At 37.1% G+C, this 24,075-nt stretch overlaps 4 protein-coding genes across 7 annotated transcripts; 2 read left to right on the top strand and 2 right to left on the bottom strand.

Annotated features, from left to right (window-relative positions):
* Window positions 1-393: 393 nt before the first annotated feature.
* Window positions 394-5,420, top strand: LOC146470635 (uncharacterized). The gene is made up of 2 exons (XM_085121815.1): window positions 394-800; window positions 3,825-5,420. Exons 1-2 carry the CDS (start codon window positions 529-531, stop codon window positions 4,189-4,191), a joined length of 639 nt encoding a protein of 212 aa, XP_084977941.1. The 5' UTR covers window positions 394-528; the 3' UTR covers window positions 4,192-5,420.
* Window positions 4,823-7,747, bottom strand: LOC146470634 (zinc finger HIT domain-containing protein 3-like). Of its 4 annotated transcripts, none has more exons than XM_085121822.1 (5): window positions 7,523-7,747; window positions 7,346-7,377; window positions 6,452-6,541; window positions 6,104-6,184; window positions 4,823-5,988 (listed from the first exon to the last, which is right to left on the bottom strand). In XM_085121822.1, exons 1-5 carry the CDS (start codon window positions 7,618-7,620, stop codon window positions 5,801-5,803), a joined length of 489 nt encoding a protein of 162 aa, XP_084977948.1. In that variant the 5' UTR covers window positions 7,621-7,747; the 3' UTR covers window positions 4,823-5,800. The 4 variants fall into 4 exon arrangements, with proteins under 4 accessions (XP_084977948.1, XP_084977946.1, XP_084977945.1 ...); XM_085121820.1 differs by having other exon boundaries at window positions 6,452-6,544; window positions 7,523-7,744; XM_085121819.1 differs by having other exon boundaries at window positions 6,104-6,190; window positions 7,523-7,742.
* On the top strand, window positions 7,703-13,989 carry LOC146470633 (peroxisomal membrane protein 2-like). The gene is made up of 5 exons (XM_085121816.1): window positions 7,703-7,887; window positions 8,724-8,828; window positions 9,986-10,148; window positions 11,314-11,433; window positions 12,068-13,989. Exons 1-5 carry the CDS (start codon window positions 7,757-7,759, stop codon window positions 12,134-12,136), a joined length of 588 nt encoding a protein of 195 aa, XP_084977942.1. The 5' UTR covers window positions 7,703-7,756; the 3' UTR covers window positions 12,137-13,989.
* On the bottom strand, window positions 13,085-23,819 carry LOC146470632 (ketosamine-3-kinase-like). Its single transcript, XM_085121813.1, has 8 exons — window positions 23,607-23,819; window positions 23,404-23,487; window positions 23,208-23,311; window positions 22,929-23,088; window positions 22,348-22,401; window positions 15,296-15,437; window positions 14,599-14,773; window positions 13,085-13,955 (listed from the first exon to the last, which is right to left on the bottom strand). The coding sequence occupies exons 1-8, from the start codon at window positions 23,817-23,819 to the stop codon at window positions 13,886-13,888; spliced, it is 1,002 nt and encodes a 333-aa protein (XP_084977939.1). The 3' UTR covers window positions 13,085-13,885.
* Window positions 23,820-24,075: the final 256 nt, after the last annotated feature.

The following is a 24,075-nucleotide window of genomic DNA, read 5'->3' as shown; positions in this document are numbered from 1 at the left end:
CGAGCCAGCTTTATTCCAGCCTGCAGAGCGGGTTTTTAGTCGAGCGGCCCCATCAGGTACTCCGGCCTGAAGAGATGAAGACAAGTAAATCTTACTTTTTGCTACTCCAAGCCGTGAAGCCGTTCTACTATCAAATTCACTCCATCCCAATCATCCACATCTATCGCTTTTCTTGATGTCACGGCCGAGTTTCTCAACAATGGTATCAGTGATATAGATCCCTACAAAAACTACCCATCATGCAGCCTTATTCAAACCCTACCCCTCCCCAACGCTTAGCAAGTTCTTGCTTTCACTACTGACCCTGACTGGGAGGCACAGGACCCTTTGCGTGACGACACATACAATCATCATGCAATCGACCCATGCAATCTCTTTGTGGACTATGTGCGTAACTTGCCCAAAGTAAAGTTTGCTTCACAGTCTGCTTCAAACTGAAGGCTGGACCCAAAAAGACACCGATAGAGAGGGTTAGTTTTATCAACTTCAATGGCAATTTGAGATTGTTTGACCTTGGAGTGGAAACGAATGTTTGACTGTACAGACATTCCAGACATTCCATTGCGACATTTCGAGCGTTACAGTGTCTCTTGGCAACCGGGTTATTCAGAGGCAATTATGGCCGTGAGGATAATTTTCGGGTCTTGTATAGTGGCAGTTCTTTCTTATCTAGCTTACCGGGAGCTCACTTTTGTTACAGTGGAGTTCTCACTGAATATGGATATACCCACCAAGCGTTCAGAATTGTTTAAACTGCTGCTGGATAATCCCGAATTTTATTTGAAAGTTCATCCGCTTTGGTAAGCAAATTGCTCGATGTATGTAGATTATCTACATGCATCGAGTATCACCATGATACCTTTAGCTACATTCAATTTCCACCTTTGAGTTGCTTTTAACGGGAAGGAAAGTATAGCAAGAGATATCTTAACACTCTTTACTGCATAAGTTTCGATCAACTTTAATCTGGAAACCTTCGTGCGCAATTTGGATCATCAAATTAGCTGGATTGCGTAATTGCAAAATAAGTTTTAAAATTAATATTTTTTATTATGTTTATAATGTTTAATAATGTTTAATTAATAAATCTTGTCAGCACATGGAGAGCTGCAGTCTGTTAGATCTTTTAATCTATTGTTACGTTAATTTTTTTCTTTTGTGTTCAGTAGTTTTATGGAATGTTCATAGAAATTTATGCTAAACAATGGTTGTTGATATATCAAGAAAGAGCCCAATTTTCAACATTCACTGAGGTCTGGTTAAGTGGCACAGGCACATTTCCTGAACAACGACTGTCATGGTAATAAAGCCTATCGGTAATGCTTCACCTCCCACACCTAAAGTAAAGTCTGGGCGGGAGAGGGGTGCACCCCTTGAGAATTTTTGGTGACGGTCTGCCAAAGCTGACCCAATTTGAGAACATGTAATTTTGAAATGGGGAACAAGGTCGGGTAAGACAGGAAAAATAGTTGCTCCCTGTTTCTGCACCCCCCCCCCCCCCCTCCCCGCTTCCCTCAAAATATTACTGTAACGTCAAGCTGCAACCCCAATTCTCCTCTTCCCCCCCCCCCTCTCCACCCCCTAAGCATGTAAGGTGGAAGCTCTGGGCCGGGTTGTTTGAAAGCTGATTAAAGCTAATCCACGATTAAAAGTTAACCAAGGTTTTCGTCTCGCTCATTAAAAATGACTTTAAAGACTCATTTTAAGCTAATGGTAAAGAAAAGTCTAAGGTAAAATTTAGCGATAAAAATCTTTTGGATGAATCCTTGTGGATAAGTAAATATAACTGGGCCCTGGATAACAAAAAAATTTACCTGGGGCCCACTTCACTAAAGTCCTGACAACTTCCCGGGTGAATAAGTTTAATGTCAAGGACATAGCCAGGATTTTTCCAGAGGTACGCACAATTTTCCAAATCCCACTGCACTTCTCCACCCCCCTTAATTTTTCTTGTCATGTGCCATGATGCCATGAATAAATTTTCTTTATCGTCAGGATGGTGAGGTTAGGCTGTAAGTGTAAGTGTGATATAGAATGGCAATTGTGCTGTTAAATTCTTTGCTGCTTCCTTGGGTTCATTGAAGTGCTTCGATCCCTTCATTAAGCCAGCAAGCTAGCGGTATCTCAGGGTTTTATTCACAAATGAGCACTTTTTACCACTGTGGGCCACATCTTTTTTTTTGAGCAACTTAAGAACACGCTTACTCAGTATAAATCTACAAATAAACAATCAAAGTGTACATGTCTATAGATCTACATCGCCAAGCTGAGAGCAAAAAAACTGAGGCACTGTAAATTAATATAACTATAGATACCGGTACTTTAGCTTCCATAAAGGCAAAAGGGATATAACAGTTTACCATTACAAACACAAAGCTAACCGTCCGTCCTTCCTTCCAGCAAAGACAGAAATGACTTAATTTAAGTCTATTTCCTTGTGTTTGTGAATATGTATTACGGATAGCGAGGACAACCTCACATCTGACATGGCACTCCGAAGTGGCGTCTTAAGCCTCTTCATGCTACAAAAGCTCCGCTCTGCAGCACATGTAGACACAGAGTACGTGAGAAGCGACTTGTCTGCTACAGCAATTCTAGGGTAAAATTGTGGGATAGAAAAGTCCAGCATCTCCACCAAGGTCTGGGGAGTGCCATGTTCAACCAACAGCCACTTATGATGCCACCTAGTCACTTCTCGTTTTATTCATTTTATTTTATCTTACCTGATTTTATTTTATTTTCGACATATTCAGGTACGCACATGCGTATGTGCGTACAGGTAGCTACACCCCTGAATGTGGCAAATTTTGGTGTGCACTTGTAATTAATTGGTTAAGGATGTTCCACAAAATAACTATGAACATCAAATCCCTCTTGAGAAAGATTGTGTTGTTTTAGGAAATAAACATGACAATGATTTTTTTGGTTTGAACCTTACCCCTCTAGAGAAAATTTTCAGTCTTGAGGTCTGCTTCCCCTCCCCCCTCAGAATTTCTGGTCACTTCCATTGGGTCGGTGAATAGCGATTGAATTCTTAAACCAGTCAGTTACTGGGATAGTTGAGCATACTCAACCAATCTGTGCTTTATATTCATAATCAAACTTTAAAGTGCACCTAACCCCAAAATGTTTTTTTCTCTTAAATAAATCTTTACACCTGTTCAAAACATATTGCGCTATTTAGCGCCTTTTTATAACCAAATCTTGACTTTTTATAGGCTGTAAAAGTTACGAAATCTAGCCATCATCTGTCCCATGACCGAGCTAGTAAGGGGCATGGGTCTATTCCTGAATCTACGTCAAAAACTGATTTGCATTGTATTAAGTCTTTGTGAAAATGCATGCAAAGCAGTTTGTGACGTAAATTCAGGAATAGACCCATGCCCCTTACTAGCTCGGTCATGGGACAGATGATGGCTAGATTTCGTAACTTTTACAGCCTATAAAAAGTCAAGATTTGGTTGAAAAAAGGCGCAAAAAGGCTCAATGTGTTTCGAACAGGTGCAAAGATTTATTTAAGCGAAAAAAAATTTTTGGGATAGGTGCACTTTAAGGCTACTTTTATTAGGTGTATAAGTGGGTAGTGGTGACATACTGCATGTGATATGGACTGAACCATGAACCATGACATCCCAGCCAGGGGGGTGTAGCAATACTCCTAGTTGCTTCATGCTAGGGAAACTGGCTACAGTACTGGCTGTGTGGGCCACTTATATTAGGCTCCTTTTTACTACTGGTATTTCATGGAGAGGCAATTAAGTATTTTGGTTCTCTTTCCAGGGTCAAAAATTAAAGAATTAATTCTCGCTATCTCTTCATTTCAGCACTGCGGTTGAAAATGTTATTAAATGGCAAGATGATGATGGTTGTAAAACTGTTAAGTTTGACATTCAAGATACGATTGTTTTCTTTGGATTCTATGAAAGCAGCATTACTTATCAAGTAACTACTAAGGCAACACAGGAAAATGCTGTGATCCAAAATACAGCAAACCTGATGGGTGGAATGTTTCAGGTCAAACAAAGATGGCTCTTGTCAGATTCTGAGGATGGAACATTGTTAGAAGATCATTCTACACACACTGCACCTCTTGTTTTAGCAAGATTTTCAAGAGACAAAGGAACAGTGGCCCATATTCATTTATTGAATAATATCAGGCAATATTTCATAGACCACCCCATGAATCAGTAATGCCAGCAGCAGCTAGCAGCCTTGATAGAATATACCACATAAACTTTTAAATGTTTTAAGGGCTTCTAATTTCACCAAAATGCTATCTAATATACTGAATTGAAAATGTGCTGTTCAGTAAAACATATAAACCTTGAATGACATTTTGACCCAAGGGCTTTCTTAGAGGCATGCATTTTGTCTACAAACTTGTTTGCACTCTTGTACATACAGACTCAGGTAATAAAAGTGTGCCATGAAACTAACATCTTAACCAATTTGCCCTGAAGAATAATATAACTGTTTGAATGTATCGTCATCTGCTTTTCACCTTTCACTGTTGAAAGCCAGCTACCATGCACACACTCTTTGCAGAAGACCCACTTATCATGGAAATTGTTGAATTTTAAAGCACTTCAAATATTTTAAAGCACATGCATTCTTTTAAGTGCAGAATTTAGATATTAAACACATTCAAATAGAAAACCCCTCATATGTGAAAATAATACGCTCACGCTTTATTCATTACATATCTTGTAAATAATTATTACATTGAATCACTTTTGTAATTATTAGAAAACAGGTGTTTTATTTTCATTTATTCCATTCAAACATAATAGTATATTTTTGTAGTTTGTTATTATGACCAACAATTAGAAATAAATGAATACCAAGGAAAATGATACCCTTAGATTCAACAATAAATGTTACATCTAAAGGCAATGTTGCACTTGATATCATGTGGGATATGAACTGTGAACTTGTCCATATAAGCCAAGTATCACCCAAGGCCTCGATTAGCATGTTAAACGAGGAATGTTATTTATTGGCTTTGCAGGTTGGCCAGCTCACAGTCATACCTATACATTAGGGGATCGTTCTTTTGCAATGGCCGCACCTAGCCTGTGGAACGATTTACCAGAACATTTACGAGATTGCAGCAACATCACCCAATTTAAGGCGCTACTTAAGACACACCTTTTTACTATGGCATTCGCTCCTGATTGATTTTTTTGATTTTTCTTTTTTTGAGTAGTTTTATATACATTTTTTTTTTATTTTTTTATTTTTTTTATTTTTACATTTTACATTTTATTATATATTTTTACTTTTAATCATAACTTATTATAATCGAATACTCCTATTGTTAACATACATATTGTGCTTTTGTAATTATTGTAATGCGCATTTGATCATCTTGCCATGGAAAATGCGCAATAAAAGCGAATAAATTATTAAATTATTATTATACCTATAATGTAGTCTCTGCACTGTGTCAGTAAGCCTTGAGTAAACATTTTTCATCGCTGCAGCGTCTGATCAATGTTTTAGCCAGAAGGACGTCTAGGTGTCCTGAAGACGCCCACTTTTGAGGAAAATGCATTCAAAATTCACCTTACCTTTAAAAAAATTACAACGGACATCCCCCTTGGACGTCCAAATTTCAATTTCTGGCTAAAAGCCTGCGTCTCATACAAATCTCAGGGACTAAGAATCATTTCAGTAGCATTTGTTATCTTGATCTGGTTTCTAGTGATATTTTCTCATTATATCACACATGGACTGAGCTGCTTGTGGTCATCTTTTTATCCACCTCCAACAATGCTCTTTTCTCTTCCAGCTGCAGAACTCAGAGCTCCATTTCATTTTCATCTTGTGGTTGAACAATTCTTAAACATTCATCAACAAACTCTGTAAATATCGGAATTTGCATCGCTTGTACAAGAAGTTTCCCAGGGTCTTCTGAAGAATCAATTTCTTTCATCATTTCTCGCAAGTGTTCGTTATGAAGCATGTTCCGCAGTTCTTGTGAATGACCTAAAACATGAGTAAGATTTAGGAAGAATGAGACAATGTGTGGAGCAAAGTTACTTGTGCTATAAAAAATTAAAATTAAAGATAAATAATTGTTTTGATGACTCAAACAATTTACCTAGTTTTTCAAGCAAATGTCCACTAACTCTGTCATCATCTGATTCTTCATCTGAGCCACTGTCTGTGATTTCACCTTCTTCTGTTTCTGGAGAATAATTAATGTAATGTCATCTCATTGCAACAATTATTTTTGTTTAAACTATTCTGTCATAACCATTACAGCAACAAGCTCCCCCCCTCCCCCCCCCCCCCCCAAAAAAAAAGTGCAACTTGATGTAAAATACTCATCTGGCCTAAGAAAGAAATCATGATTGATTTTCATGCAGTTAAAGACCACATAAGTCATTTATTATTGCTGTAACATAGGCCGTTATAATTTATTTAAGAAATAGAACAAGTTTTTAACCTTTCTTTAAATTTGATGCAGTGCTTGAAATCCTCTCAATTTCTTCTTTTTCTTCTTTTCTTCTGTTAGTTTCCCTTTCACATGTGTCATCTTCTAACAAATTTAAAATAAATTATAAGAAATATTATGAACATTACAACAAGAATAAAAAGCTCTCACAGTCACGTACTTAATCATTAACATTACATCTCATGGGGTCCGAGTACCTCTTGCAAGTTGTCTATTAGCCTTACAGTATTGTCATTAGTAGAATCCCCAAATGCCCAGGAATACACCTAAATACAATTTAATGTGATCTGTGCACATCGTCACCATCATCGTCATCGTCATTGTCGTCATCATCATCCATAGGCAGCTCAAACATGTAACATGCTTGCAAAAGTATAAATGTTTGTATTGAAAGTATTTGATGTTGGTTTGTTTACACTAGATGCTTGCGCTGACTGTGCACATGTCACCATTCGATTCGATTCGTTTATTTTGCCATTAACCAAAAAAATACAACATAAATACATTATAGACGACACACAATATTCTTACTATTACAATGTTCATACTTAACTATTTACAATATTAAAAGGGTTAAAGGCTAGGAAGCCTATATAGAAGCCGGGGGCTTATTAACTATAGGCTTCCTAGAACTATGGGATAAACCATAGAAGTTAAGGGTACTGATTCAGTGTTATCCTCGATCATCATTATTCACCATCATAACAATATTATAATGTTGATGTTGATGGTGACAATGACAATGGTGTCTTCTTTATCTCATCATCAAACTTATCAAACTCCAAGATGTAGCTGATTACTACCATTAAACAGGTGTTCAAACTACTCCAAAAAAGTCGTTCTTGCTAGAATTCGTAAATAAAACCCGCTCAACTCCATCCATACCTTTATGCGTCTTGAAACAGGAAAGAGAGCAGCTATTAACAGAGAAAAGGATGGATTTAATGAAATTTAAATACAGTAGGTGACAAATAAATGGCTATTAATCATGCACTCAACAGATCTTATACAAAAATTGGTAAAAATTATGAAACTTAAAACGAAAACATCGCGTCTACTTACTACTTTGTATTGCAGGATGGACATTTGTACTTGTGGACAGTGCTTCTACAGACCTCACAACTGTTTGGGTCTTGGTCAAAGCTGTCTTTCTTCATCATATCAACGCGAAGCTCAAACCACGTTGCATACAAAAGTTTGTTTTTCGCACTTTCACTAAAAAAGCCTGGGTTCTAATTGCGCAAACTTGTCCCCAGGTATTCTCTGGGTTACAATTTACGGAATATTTTTGCAAAAATGGCGGCATCTGCGGAGAAGGAGAAGTCAGACGATCGCGATAAGGAAGTCAAGGGATTGTTGGCGGAGGTTGTAGCGAGATACAACTACTGTTTGATGACGCGTCCAGTGTTAACAAAGAGTGTGACGAGGCAAGTGTTATACTGTTCGAGAATGCACAATTCTGTGTTCAGTCTGGCATGCAACATCATATCACTGCCGTCTTTACGTTTACAGTTTCTTCAGTGTTTAATAGTAGCAGTGACGGTGAAATTCGTCCGTATTTCAACTGATTTTTCCTAGAATACGTTATAAGTTTGAATCGACGGCCTGTAGAAATCGAAAAGATCGAAAAGTCATTACTAATACTTTGGTACCGTGCATGTGACGTGCAGCCGTACGTTTAATTTACCAAACGGTGTGTCGGGGGGTGGGGGGAGTCTGGGGTATGTGGTTGGCATAGCAGTCGTTTGGCATAGAATGGAAACTCTCAACATATCTTTGGTGGGGACCTACATGGAATGTACCCTGTGATAGTGGGGAGCAAAATTTTTTGTCCCTACTATGAATGTCTCGAAACAGGGCAATATTGTCCAGGACAATGACTAAGTGAAACAAGAACAACCACAGTGCACAGACCCAAAGTGGACGAGCACCTGGAAACAAAGCGTCGTTGATTTCTTTGTGTACACAAAGACAAACGCAGCTTTTTGTATATGTTACTTCTTGAAAACAAAAGACGAATAGGTGAAAAAAAATACTGGACAATTTTTTTCGATCAAATTGCAGATCACATGCAAAAATTCGGACAAATCCGAGCAAAATCAAAAAACGGCCTAAAATTCGATCGGTTTTGCTCTTCAAAATGTAATGATGTTAAAATTTGCCTTCCTCTGCATTTGTACAGTTGAGTTTAGCCTTTTGGGGCCTCTGTTGCAATGAACAAAAAGTTATTGCTGACAGTCACAAAATTGATTTACTTTAACAGTGCTATTACTGCGGCGCTTGGAAACATTGTATCTCAAAAGATCCAGAATCGTGGAAAGAATCTGCCTATAGAGTACAGACCTGTATTAGCCTTTTCTGCATATGGGTGAGTGTTTAATTGTACCTATTTTCTCTGTTTATTGCTCTTCCTCCTATTTTGTATAGCTCTCTTTCACCAAGTCTGTATATATTTTGTGAAAGATCAGTCTAAGTTCTTTTCTCTGCCTAAAATTTTAATAACCTAATGTGCAGTTCCAGAAAATGTCCATATCCCCTCATAGAAGGGATATTTTCTAGGACCCCCTACCCCACTGGAATAACAATAATTTATTATTTTGCCTCATACATTTTTTAATTTTTTTGGCCTTTGTGATCTCTCCCCCCCCCCCCCCTCTCCCTTGAATTGCTAAATCTTTCAGGGGTGGGGGATGGATATTTGCTGGAACTACACAATAAGGAAAATGCAGAATTGAAATGTTACTGTGCAGGTGTCCTTTTCAACCATTATGACCACGAATGAATCTGTTGGAGGATACTTCATTCCTTACAAGAGGAAACAGTTGCATCCTGATGACCTCTAATAAAACTCTGTGCTCACTTTAACCTGAGTATCAGGTCCATCTCCCCTTAGCAAGTCATGATAATTGTACTATTCTTACTTAAATGTAAAGTACCGCCCTCCCTCCCTCTGAGCCCACCACATTGGAGGACTGAGTCCTATGCTTTGGAATGTTCAGGAATTAACCCTTTAACCCCTAATATCAAAGAACAAATTCTCCTATCTCATCTCCATACCTTTGTTATAAAAGTACTGGGTAGAAGTTATTAAAATATCAAGAAAATTCACCTTGGGTGATCATATCTTTAACTCTCATGACCGCAGGGGTAATAATAATAATAAATAATAACAATAATAACCTTTATTTACCCTCGGCAGTGTCTATAGCACCAGTGCTAGTGAGGCAGAGCAGTAAACTTCACAAACCAATAATTTGAATTGAAAAAGGTTGAATAAGCATTGATAGTGCAAGGTGAAATTTGATGCTGATCACTATTATGACTTAATTAAAGGGTTAAGAATGAGGCTGATGTCAAGCAATAGGCACCTGGGGAATGACGAAGACAAAGTAGGTTCATCTGGGAGAATGGTGGAAATCAAGTCTAGGGTTTATCCTTCTTTGCTCTGTTTACTCGAAAAAATGTTGTGATTCCTGATGGTCAGATATACAAGTATTATAAACTTGCCGCCATTATTCTTGACAGGTTTTGCATCAGTGGTCCACTCATCCATTACTTCTATGATTATCTGGACAAGTTTGTTCCTAAAACAGCGTCATATTCTAAAGCCAAGAGACTCCTGATCGACAGGGGTGTTATGAGTCCAATGCTTCTGTTTGTGTTCTTCTATGTGGTGGCAATCTTAGAGGTGAGTGTTGGAGATACATCAAGACTTTCAAGTCATTCTAGGTACAGATTCATCTTCTTCTTTTGAACCCCTTTCACTCCGCTCTGAAGCATAGCCCACAGGGTGTTGTGACTGCACCCATGCCCGAGATATACAGCTGTTTCAACAAAGGTTGTCCAAAACAGCGCAAAAGCATACCCGACAATGCCGAAAGGTAGTCTGGGAAAAACCCAATAAATTTCAATAAAAGTTCAGAATCCATAGTGCCTCAACTGCACAGCGAAGACTTGAGATGGCAGGCAATATGAGTTTTTATTGAAATTTATTGGTATTTCACAGACTACCTTTCACATTTTCGCGCACGCTTTTACGCTTTTTTGGACAACCTTTGTTGAAACAGCTGTATATGTCAGATGACAACACTGCGAATTCTGTTCCTTACTCTTTGTAAAGAGCGTGTGGGGTCTTTTACGTTCCCTTCATGTTTACATGCGGAGGGGAAGGAGAGAAGGCCAATGACTTAACATCACAACCCAATGATGCAATCATCTCAACTGAGGCAGATGTTCCAACCCAAACCAGCATGATCATACCAGTCCCAGATTCTCCTAAACCCTTTAACCACTAATGTCAAGAACAAATTCTTATAAAAGTACTGGGGAGAAGTTCTTAGAATATCAAGAAAATTCACCTTGAGTGATCATATCCTTAATTCTCATGACTTTAGGAGTTAAATAAGCCTTTATAATCCAAGGAGAACTTTGATGATGATCACTATTAGGGCTTAAAGGATTAAGGGGGCTAGTAATTCTAATTAAAAGAAACTGTTAGTGGTGCTGCGTCGGTGGGGAGTAGAAACAAATGTTTGGTTTATCAACAGAGTTGATAACTAAAGGTAAATTAGCCACCGTAAAGAGATTTGAGCGCGGATGTTTTGAGTGTTAGCCCTTCATCAGAGCCTACCTGGTGTCAGGCCTGGGTTTCAATCCACAACCACCACTGAGTTCAGTAGTGTGAATGAATGTTCACACCAATTGAAGGATTATACACTACCTTGTACAATTTTCGGCTTTACGCCAAGCTTCATTTGAATGGTCAAACTTTAGGACATCATCCCTCCGGTATTAATATATTGCCAAGATATAAATGATTGGCTTTGCTAACACAGATGTCTATGTTATTGCAGGGCAAATCGCACCAGGGAGCTATAAAGAAAATACGAGAGCATTACTGGACGTCACTGAAGATGAGTTGGCGAGTGTGGATTGTATTTCAATACTTCAACCTCAATTATGTACCCAGAGAGGTAACTTGACACTGACAGAGTGCCATACAGTTCTTTTAATTCAGTTCTAAGAATGTGGTCGTGATTGGGGTGGATCACAGGCCCATGGTACTTTTAAGACAAAAAGGGCTGTAAAGGAGGTGGGGAAGGAATTGTTTACTTAGGACTCTTGGCAGACAGTGCCATGCTGTCCATAAGGTCACATGCAAGTTATTAGACAGTGTGAATAGCTCATTTGCAACTTGGGTGTCGCAAGACATCTGTTTCACTAAAATTATAGGACAATATGTATATAGAGAACAGTGGAACTCTAAATGAATAGTTTGCTGTGATATTGAACACTGTAAAAGCAGGCAGTTAAACTGCTGGCATTACAAAGTTGAGGTATGGAACATTTGAAAATGGTTCCAAGGGTAAACTCTGATGCCAGACCAGTTTAGTTTTTTGCTGTCAATCACGACTGGTTTCCAAGCTTTTCTTTATGATTGGTAAAATAATAATTAATAGACATTTATGTCTGTGTTGCCTCGAAGCATTTCCTTAAAAGCTGACTTAAATGACATAAAACCAGTTTAAAAAAAAACACTCACACACAAAAAAAAACTTGTAGTCTGTGATAATTGTATAATCTCAACTTGTTGTTCTTTGTTTTCAGTACAGAGTACTTGCTGGCAACATAATGGCGTTCCTTTGGAGTATCTACTTGGCAAGCAAGCGATCATAAGGGACTGAAAGGCAAAATACTTCTTTTACTTCAGGACTTAGACATTGACACACCAGAAGTTCTAAATGTTCTCTCCGGTGAAATTTGTCAACAGAGATCATAAGATATCTTTTTTTTCTGTCACAGAAAAGAGACAAATCACTTGTAATGGTGATCACAATTGCTGCTGAAAATCACAGTATCGTTGCGTTCAATTGACCGTATCCCAGAATAAGAATAAGTGAAATAGCTGTTAGATTTATCTTCTTAGGTAAATTTGGGAAGACATTTCTGCAAACTTTTGCTCATACATGTACATGATAATTTAAGTAATTTTGTACTCCAGTTTCTCAAAAAAACCTATTATAAGGGAGTTTCTGTTATCATTGCGTGTATTCCTATTTCGGAATAGGGTCATTCACCTGTCCTTTTACACCAATCACCGTAACAAAAATATAAAATCACCTAGTGACTGTTGCTGGCTTTGTTCTGTTTGTTATAAATACTTTTAACAAAGTGAGACCAGTTGTTTGGCCTTGCACATATTACCTTTTTCGTCCCTATAGTAATGTTGCATACAATGTGTGGAAGAAGAACAATTCAAATAATACATGTAATTATTAGGTGCTACATTTTATTATTACAACTATTTCTAAAATCCGGACCATATAGCCTGTGAACATGTGTATTATCATGCCATGGGAGCTCTCGAATGAGAGAGCTCTTTCACTTGTACACCCATAGTGATCGCATATTGGTCAGGAATGATAACAAAGGGTTCCCATGGTTGGAGAAACATTGAACTAATTAAGTCACAGAATTTTGCATCAAGAAATGGGAAACTCTAAAGTCTACCTCAAAGTCAGTGAAAAGTCAGGGCATTATATTTTTGGCTAACCACTAGGTTTGCAAAAGACTTTCTTTGTTGACAAAAGTACTGTTGTTGCAAAAATGTTTATGAAGGGATAATGATTTCTTTTGCTTCGTCAATTATTGTCATTTGTCTAGGATGATCATTGAAAACTGGTTTGTGGTGAAAGTCGAGAAGTTTTTCTTCTTTTTTTTTTTATCCTGATGAATTGCAACCCAAGCTGCAGGAGGCACATATTCACAGGCTATAAACCATAGGAAGGGATCTTAATAGACATTAAGGAAAAAATCTCATACATTGCTTTATATTTTGGCGCTTTTTGGAGATATTGTTGCTTAATTATCTCCGAAAAATGCGTGGTTACCCCCAATTTTCTTTTTGGATTCCAATAGCCCTTGCTAAGATCTGCTTTTCCCGCATAGTCATAAACCGCACAAAACTACTTTGGCATTAGTAGGCACCGTCCTTGACTTGGGTGGAAAGGGAATACTTTGTGTGACCTTGAGTGACGTCTATATGAAAAAAAGAAAAGCCCTTGGAAATGACGGTGTCTCAACATTATTGTCACTCATTGTATCTTATCTTGAAATAAACCACCCATCAACCTTGTTCTCAGCGTGTCTCCATTTCTTTTCCCCTGGTTCAAGAGAGACAGGATGAAAAGAGAAGAGGCCTTTAGAATGAGGTTGACCACCCATATGTTCACAGACAAGAACCGAGGATAGGGGTCAAAGACATTAAAATTAATGTGAATATCAAAATTCAACTTATGAATAAATTGAAATTGCTCTTTTTTAGCTAGCTCCTAGTTCCTATACTAAAAATAATTTAGGTAGCTATTAAATGTTATATTTTCAAAACATTTTTTTTTTCGATATTTGTTATATGTATTGTCATAGCTATCTATCTTCAAGTAGTCCATGCATGATCTTTAAAGATGATGACCTGTAACCTGTACCAAAGTGATTCCTGAAAATAAATGAATTTGTCATTGAAATAATAATTATTATAATTTGAATGTATTTACTGTGTTTTGAGGTTCAGTCATCCTAGTGCCTGTTATCCATGGCATCTTGCCTAAAATAAACTGTTCCCAAGAGCTTTTTCCTTTGTTCAGTTTGTAAGGAGAATTTCATTGCTGATCTCTTTGAACATAAAATGGAATGGCACACCTACGCAGACTATAAGACCTGTTCCTGCGTATACACCTGAATTAGCTTAAGCTATCTAGGTTTATGACTTTAATACTTTAAGACTATATTAGGTTATTAAATTTTTTAAAACTGGATCATTGATTTGATTGGCTTAAAGCCGCCATGGTACATGTCTGAGCCATTATACCATTCCCGAGAAATAATGACCATTAAAATAATTGTCTTCTGGTTGTTCTTGCAAAGGGAAATTAGCAAGATCTAGCAACAATTCGTGATTGTTTTTTTTTTTTTTTTTAATAAAACAATAATTATTGTTTTATTATTATTCCACTCACACTTGTTGGATATGAGATGATTATACTTTTTAGTCAACTCAGTGTTATGCACCCCATTGGTTATCTGTCATCTCATATCCAACGCATGGAAAAATTGTTAAATATTTTCAGGTTCCAACTCACCAGTGATTCAAATGATGAAACAGTTGATATAGCTGGTGTCGTTTGTCGAAGCCTTTCTCTTTTGGTATCTCCTTGTGATAAGCATCATAGAAAGCTCTGGAAAATCCTCCAAACATTCCTGCTATTGCCAAATCATATTCATGATGACCGTAGAATGAAGCTGGATCAAATACAACTAGCGAAAGAAGTTGAAAGATTATTTCGTTATAAAAGACAACTTGAAGTGTTTAGTTTATTGCTAAATATCAATTTTTACACTTGGTGTCTCAGTTACAGGGTAAGTTATTCTCTCCTTGTGGTTGAATTTTAAATAATTTAGGATTTCTTTGATTAAAATAGCAACGAAAAGCTGGGAAGAGTCCAAGTTCTCAGTGACGAGGAGTGAAGCCTTGCACGAAGGAAAAAAATTGTTTACTTTTCTATTCACTACATTTTCTCTAGTCTACATTTTGCTTTCCATGTCACCCTTAATTGAAGCTTAAATGCCGTCAACACATGAGCAAGTGGGAGTACAAGTAGTCTTGTTACGTTGGTAAATAGCTCACAGGAATTCCTTTTCAATTTTCTTATGAGCATTCCCATTGTTACATTTGTCTAACATTACTTTATTTGGATTGGAAGTGACCCTTTCTCCTCACCCTCCCCCCCCCCCCCCCACAGGACAAAGGAGGAGGTAATTCATGCGCACACACAGTACCTGGACCATCATCTGTTTCACCCACATTTCCACTCCAAAGATCACCATGAAGAAGTGATGGCTTGACATCCACATCTTTGAAAAACTCTGGAACTTTCAGCGTCAGTCTTGACCAAAGGGACCTTGCCTCTGAATCGCCATACTGTATTCATGTTTTTTTGTGTCAATAAAAAACAACCGGTATTACAAATTTACTAAATACAGTCAACTCTTGCCTTATGGACGCCCGATAATACGGACAGCAGCTAAATCCCTGGCAAAAATAAATTACAGAAGTTTGACTGAAATAACCCTGGTGAAAATCTTTGGAGGATCTTCAAAGATCTTGAAAGATCCTCCAAGATCTGCAAAGATCTGCAAAGGTCTTCGAAAGATCCTTGAAGACAAGGATCTTTTAAAGATCCTCACAGATCCTAGAGGATTTCTTGAGGATCCTATAAAAATCTCTTGAAGATCCTGATGAGGATCCTTTCAAAGATCTTCTAAAAGATCCTGCAGGATCCTCAGAGATTTCATTAGGATCCTACAGGATCTTGAAAAAGATCCTTTAAAGGATCCTTTCAAAGATCTTTGTCAGGATCCTTAAAGGATCCTCAAGGATATGATGAGGATTTTACAAGGTTCTTGTAAAGAACTGTTCAAGGATCTTCCAAAGATCTTTATCAGGATCCTTAAGGATCCTCAAGGGTCTTACAAGGTTCTTAAAAAGATCTTAGAAGGATCCTATAAAAGATCTTTGTCAGGATCCTTAAGGATCCTCAAGGATATGATGAGGATCTTACAAGGTTCTTGGTAAGAACTGTTCAAGGATCTTCCAAAGATCTTTGTCAGGATCCTTAACGATCCTCAAGGGTCTTACAAGGTTCTTAAAAAGATCTTAGAAGGATCCTATAAAAGATCTTTGTCAGGATCCTTAAGGATCCTCAAGGATATGATGAGGATCTTACAAGGTTCTTGGTAAGAACTGTTCAAGGATCTTCCAAAGATCTTTGTCAGGATCCTTTAGGATCCTCAAGGGTCTTACGAGGTTCTTAAAAAGATCTTTGGAGGATCTTATAAAAGATCTTTGTCAGGATCCTCAAAGATCTGATGAGGATCTTACAAGGTTCTTGTTAAGAACTGTTCAAGGATCTTTCAAAGATCTTTTTCAGGATCCTATAAAAGATTTTTGTCAGGATCCTTAAGGATCCTCAAAGATCTGATGAGGATCTTACAATAGATCTTCAAAGGATCCTATCAGGGATCCTTGAAAGATCTTTGTCAGGATCCTTAGGAATCTTTGAAGGTTTGATGAGGAACTTCAAGGATCTTAAAGGAATCCTATTTGATCTCTTTCAAAGAACTTTCCCAAAATCCTTAACAGTCATCATGGATCTGATGAGAATCTTAGAAGGATTTAAAGAAGATCCTTTCAAGGAGACAAAGAGGATCTTAGAAAGATTTTTGAGGATCCTTTCAATGATTTTTGTCAGGATCCTTAAGGCTTTAATTATTATATTGCTCTTACAAGGATCTTTAGACAAACTTGTAATGAGAATCTTACCAAGTTGTTAGAGAGAACTTTGCAAATCATGGTCTTGCGATTAACCAAAATATAGGATAATAAACAATTCACTAAAAATAATTGGGGTTGCTTTGGAACCAAACAGGCTACTTGTACCAATTTTGTAGTCGTGGATGAAATCACCTTTCAATCATGCATAAACCATACACAGTCACATGGCAATGCAGTTATAAACCTCACCTCAAAAGCAACAGCACTAAATATTTTTTTCTTGCAAAGAAAGTGATCAGCCACATAAAATCTCAACAAAACAAGATTTCCTGGGTCTACAAATATTTTCACAAAATATGAAGACAAGCAATGACTGAAAATCTCTTTCTTCGACTTTGACAACACAAGAAGCTACAGGACGAAACTTTACAACATTAGATTGTGATCAGTCGATTCAATCTTAATTTTGTTTTGGAGCTGCAATGGGCCAATACTGTGGAATTTTCAGGTAACAACTGATAACTTAGCCATATCAATGCATGAGTTATATTTTATTCCTATTTTATCTGATAGGGAAAAAATAGAGAATCTATTTTATTTGTGTTTTATTTTTATTTTAAGCCTATTTTAAAGCAAGATAGAACAATGTGTTGTATTTTATTACTATTTTCTCATAACAAACTGAAAAATAGCCTGTAAAACAGCCTGTAATCCTATATCACTACTGCTCAATAAAATAGTAATACACTGTTTTATTTATATTTTTTCTACAAATAGGATAGGCAATGGCCAGTTAGATTGTCTGTATCGCATGTTGTATGTACATATATTGTTTACACCAAGGGAAACTTCATCTTCCTAATCTAAGGTGAAGTTACTATTTGTATTCATCATTAATTGTTGATGTATACAACGTCAATATGTTGAGCCATATAAAAAAGACAAATGCATGATGTATACTTATTGCATATACACTTTTTTGCTCAATCTAACAATTACATATAGCAGGTACTTCTTTTCAATAAACTTATAAACTTTAATTTAACCTTATGTATGCAATAACAACAAATGGTTTGGAAGAAAGAGCAAGGTACTTATTTTCTATACCACAAGATTGAGCTGTATTTTTGTTGTATTAATTGGGCAAATAAACACATAAAACCAAGATGAGCAACTGATATTAGTATTTGTAACTGGCCCGCTTTCCAGGAAAAGCTTTAAGAAAAAAAAGGAAGCTTCAGCTTATATTAAACTTGACTTACATGTAGTACACGTCACTGAAATGCATTTGTGAAAACAATATTACATTCAGACCTTCTTCGATGGATCTCGACTCCATTTGATGCCAAAAAGAACAACGATGCTTTCAATCATAATTCCTACAACTTTCATGCACAGTGCTAACTTTTAAAATGAGCAAGAAAACGTGGGGTCACATCAACACCGGCAGCCATCTTGGATTTCATTCAGACTGGGTAGACTGGGCACGAACAAAGCCATTTTGGTCAGCAGATATGCCACTGCAGGCTCGCGGAAAAGACCGTTTCATTTTCGATTTAGGCGGAATATTCAAGGAAACAGGAGACATTTCCCGTGGATTTTTACCTCTGTTAAGCTTCAAAATGTTGGGTTCAAGCAAAAAAATGTGGATAAGTTCTTTTAGCAAGAGGTAAGCTTTGAAATCAATAATTTTGATGAAAAAGACTGCATGAAAATGTGTGATTTTATAGATCTTCTATGCACTGTCTATGGGAATTTCGAATGCATGTTCTTCTTGAATCTTTTTTGAGCTTAACTGCAAATTCGAGATTGTTAAGGTAAACATTCCCTATTGATTATTCTTATACATGTAAAGCCTTTGCCAACGTTTTTACAGAGTAATTTGTAGCCAGGTTGTTATCATGTCTTGGTATAAGCTGAAGACTTAGTGATCTTGGTTTGATTGACTTTACATGAAGATCTGGAGTTCATGATCAACTTCATAGAGTGTATAAGCTTATATTTTCTGTAGCACCATGAGTTAAAGGTTGGATACCCTTGTTTTGCTCAGAAATCGACAAGACTGTTACAGATAAGAAGCTCACTGAAACATGTGTCTAAAAGCGTATACTTGGCACTGCCCACTCAGAAGAACTGACTTAAAATGCACTTTTTTCTGTTGTACTGCATATTTTCAGCTCAATAATGTTGTCAAGGCTGATACTCAATCGTGCAGCTTCAGAGTCAAGTCAGCAAATCCTGCTCAATAAGCTAAGTCACTTATGACCGTTGGACTCTATTTTAACTGATTTGATTTTGTTGCAAATCGTGACTTCTGCTACTCCTACTGAGAAACAATAATTTTTACCAAATAAACTTTTGTAACTTGCATAATGGAGTATTGGTCATTACTTGATATCATATACATGAAAATAGCAAGAGTACAATCAATCTTTTTTTTACGAAATGTCCAATCATTTTTCTTTTTTATTTAGCACTTCCCCTGAACCTTTACATAATTCAAGACAAAGCCATTTTCTGAATGTTTCTTCCCTGAGAAAGTTACTGTGAAATTGTTTTTTGCTGTTACTTGTTTGTAGCTCTGGCTGTGGAATACGGTCTGTGAATGACAAATTTATATTGTGTGTAATACATGTAATTAACCATCCAGATATTTAGTTATATATATAGCAGATCTTAGCAAGGGCTATTGGAATCCAAAAAGAAAATTGGGGGGTAACCACGCATTTTTTTAGAGATAATTCAGAAACAATTACTCTTTCTTATTCTAAGGCAGCAGTGAAATACAAAGCCATGTATGGCGTTTTACTCCAAGTTGAAGCTTTATTATCTCTGAAAAATGCATGGTTACCCCAAGTTTTCTTTTTGGATGCAAAGAGCACTTGCTAATTTCTGCTTTCTCCACACAGTTTTAAACTACGCAAAAATACCCCTGTATTAAGAGGCACCACCCATAGGAATTTCGAGATGCGCAGAACGTATGTGCAGTAATAAAAGTAGGCACCGTCCTAAAGGGACTTTTCATGAGTTTTTCATAGTCTATCATACATGATGCAGGAAATTTCATGGGCCTTGCTGTTTTTCACATTATTTTCATGGATTTTTCATGCTCTTTCCATGGCAACTTCATGGTTAAAAAATGCCATAAAAATGTCCTTCCTCTTGACCTTGAAAATCCCTTCTCAAACTCATTAATAATTCATGAAGAGAAAGAGTGTTTCCTCCTATTTCCAAACACCTCGAAGTTGATTAAAAAAAACTCGGCTGTGCCTTGTTTTTCCAACTTACTTCTCGGTGTTTGGAAATCGGAGGAAACACTCTTCCTCGTGTTTAATATATTACCTCAAAAAGTGTTGGAAATGCTATGGATTTACCATGAAAAAATAACTGAAATTTTCATGGGTTTTGGTTTTATAGTGTGTAATAAGAATGCCAATTATCTGTGCTTTAAAATGGAGCTGCACAGAGTGTTATTTTAAAGGAGAATGTGCATGTAAACTTGACATATTTTCAATTTTGTCAAAATTCACATTTAGTCGAGTGAATGATTTCTTTTAATTTTCAATGTAACAGTTCAAAACCAGATGAGTCTTGATTATGCCTTTGCCTGAGAGTGAGACTTGTGGCTAAAAGACGAGTTTTTTTTTCATAAATGCATAACTGTTACAAATTTATTGAAGGGTATCATTTTGATAGCTGACATTGTACTAGGCACTGTATGCAACATTTTCTTTTAACTTGTCATCCAACCATGTAAAAGTGTTGTTGTAGATGTTACCACCCTGTTGCAAGTTGTGATAACATTGCACATTGAAGTAGACATTACAATGTAGTTCAACTTTTGTACAGCACGTTTCTGCAACTTGCAACACCGGTTGCAATACATGTAGGTACATGTATAACAATGTCTTTCAACTTTCAAGTCATAACTTACAATGTTGTGCTACAGCTTGAAAAAAAATAATAATAATTAATGCTGTCTGTATTTCTCATCCTTTATTTGTAGTAATTTTTTTCATGTCTTTGTGCATGTAAGTGGCCTCATTTTCATGAAAACAAAGGGCTCACACAAAAGGAAGAAATAAGAAGAAAAACACAAGTTAGCTTAGTAAGACATGTTTACCCTTTTTTTAGATTTTTACATGTTGCATTAACTGTTGTGTTTCATAGTAAGGGATTGATGATTTTAAACCACGAGATTTTTATTGTAAAACATCAAAGATCTATTTGTAAAAAGATGAGAATAATCTGAGAAATAAAATACATTTGGCATAAAATTTACTGCTTGTTAAATAGGATACTTATTTTGTGCATGAAAATTAAAAGTCAAGAACATGAAGGATCTTAGCAGAACCCTATAACGATCCATCAGGTCCCAGCAAGGCTCCTACAAGGACCGCGAAGAATCCTGCAAAGCCCCTGTCAAGATCCTTAAGGTCCCTGCAAAGAACCTTTAAGATCCTTCAGGATCTTTTTAGGTTTTTTCATGATCCTAAGAGAACCTTAACCTGAAGGATCTTAGCAGGACCCTGTAAGGATCGATCAGGTCCCTTTAAGGATCCTACTACAAGGACCATGAAGAATCCTGCTAATGCCCTGTTAAGATCCTTCAGTTCCCAGAAAGATCCTTCAGGTCCCTGCAAAGATCCATTAAGATCCTTGTGGATCTTTAAAGATCCACATAAGGATCTTTTGTGAATCTTTTTGAGGATCTTTAAAGATCTTGATTCATATCCTCAAAGATCTTGCAGGGTCTTGTAAGAACCTTGAAGTCCCTGCAAAGATCCTTCAGGTCCCTGCAAAGATCCGTTAAGATCCTTCAGGATCTTTGCAGATTTTTATAAAGATCCTTACAAGAACCTTAAGGATCTTGGCAGGGCCCTGTGAGGATCCTTAAGGTTCCTGCTACAGGATCCTGCAAGATCTTGCAGGATCTTGTAAGAACCTTGAAGTCCCTGCAAAGATCCGTTAAGATCCTTCAGGATCTTTCCAGATTTTTATAAAGATCCTTACAAGAACCTTAAGGATCTTGGCAGGACCCTGTGAGGATCCTTAAGGTTCCTGCTACAGAATCCTGCAAGATCTTTGAGGATATGAATCAAGATCCTTAAAGATCCTCAAAAAGATCCTCATGTGGATCTTTAAAGATCTTTAAAGATCCTCAAGGATCTTAAAAAGATTTTCACCAGGGAAATTAACGCTATTATGGACTCACTATTAAGGACACTAACTCGCAGTCCTAAGGGTGTCCGCGATAAAGAGAGTTGACTGTAGTTACATTTTGACAGGGATGGCCTTCGGAAACCTAGTCAGTGGTCTGTTAATCTGAAGTACTAGTGTCCCAAATAACAATAATCTAGGTGAGTTGTAGGCAGACAGTGAGGCTAACAAAACATTCCTTAGTTTACAGCTGCAGGATGTAAGTTAACATCAGAACATTTATTTGTTTTACAGGACACAAATTATGTGAATCTCGTGGTGTAGATATAAATTTAAGTGCTACATTGTTACATCACCTCTATTAGATTTAACGGCTCATTATTTTGTCCCTTTGTACCTCTTTATCAATCATGTCCATTTGATGTTGTAATCGACATTTGGTGTAAAACGTCTACAACAACAAACAAAGAAAGATCCATATAAGGTTCAGTTTGCTCAATAATGTTTGGAAAGCTAAGGACTGTCAAACAACAAATCTGTACTCCCAATCTGTACTCCAACAATCTGTACTCCCAATAATGGACTATACAAGGAGGCTCTACCTGAAAGGAAAACAATTTTCAGACAGGAGGTATTGATAAAATGGTAGGGATTTCTCAAGGTGAAGTATTGAACAGATCAACTGAAAAAGAAATGCAGTGTTTCTACTGTTAGTATGTGAAAGAGGTAACCTTTTCTGTCAAAAATGGTTTATAAAAGGGTAAGGGTTTGGACGTCAGGGTGGACCCCCTGTATAAGACGTGTTTGAGTATCCCTTCCCCCCATCCCCCAGGAGGATATGCCACCCAGTTCTTCAAATTTAGTCTATTTAAAAAATATCTCACTTTCAATACCTGTTTTCAAGCCTAATGTTTGCATATGATGTGTTTAATGTTAACACCATTTGCTCATTATTTGGGGTAATATGGCTACACTCACCACCCAATTACCATGCCATTCATTGTTCTGTGCAAGGTAACCACAGCAAGTTGTTGTGGGAAAGCCAAACTTCTCAATTGCATCAGTGTCTTGCTCCTTCCCAATCTTGTTCCTCTCTGATTCAACCTTTTGTAGTTTTTTAATGTTATCTAGATGAAGCCTACAGCGAAGGACAGGACACAGTTAATACAAGACTGAACTCAGCTCATGTTAGGCACCCAAAGAACAAATAATCACCAAATTGAAATCCCAATCAGCTTTTAAGCTCAAATCTCGTACCTTCCAAGTTTTGTTCCCAGTTCAGATTGATATTTTCTTAAGCCTTTCATATCAAGATGTTCCAGAAGAAAAACTGCCCCACCTCCAGAAGGATGATCTAGCACCTAAAATGATTTAATAACATGCACCCTTAAAAAAAACGACGCACGTGCAAACATTTAACAGTGATTTAATTGGAGGGGATATAAAAGCTAACCTTTACTGGTTTAGGAACTCGGACCGTATTTGTTTCATAAATAGTTTTCAGGCTAGCAAATTCACCCTCGAACAATTTCCTAGCCTGAAAGTAAACAAAAGTAAAATTTCAGTAAGTAATATTGCAAACCAACAAAAGTTAAAGAAAAGGAGATTCCCCTCCCCAGGACAGCAGCGCAGGTCCGGAAATTAAATTTATGGTACCTCAGGTTTCTCGTTCACTTTTACAAAAATCTTTCCATAATCAGTATCATAACTCTGTCCTTCATTTATGCAACCACCACTGGCAAGTCCTAAACTATGCAATTTTGTTGTATTTAGCTCCTTCTTCAAGATTTCTTCGAGTTTGGTTACTTTGGAAGCCTTCGCCATACTTGAAGCTACGATAACGATGGTCAGCGCATTGGTAATACGCATGTGAACTGGCGTGTTAGCTGTATTGTAAACTTTGAAAAATGGCGCGTTCCTTTGGCAAAATTCCTGTACTTTCGCTTTGATGTTTTTCCTGTTTACTGGGTCCTAGAATACTTTACAGACATTTATCTATCTATTTTACGGACTTTAATAAGGTACCGAATAGATCGGTCCATTTACGATCGAAATCGGCGCCGTATAACTGGCAAAAAATTCTGATATACGCATGGCTTTGGAAAACGTTTCGCTGTGTCGCGCA

This window comes from Pavona decussata, unplaced genomic scaffold, assembly GCF_977016875.1.
Source record: "Pavona decussata unplaced genomic scaffold, jaPavDecu1.1 SCAFFOLD_113, whole genome shotgun sequence".
NCBI classification, from domain to species: domain Eukaryota; kingdom Metazoa; phylum Cnidaria; class Anthozoa; order Scleractinia; family Agariciidae; genus Pavona; species Pavona decussata.
This window is presented reverse-complemented; position numbering and strand designations above follow the sequence as displayed.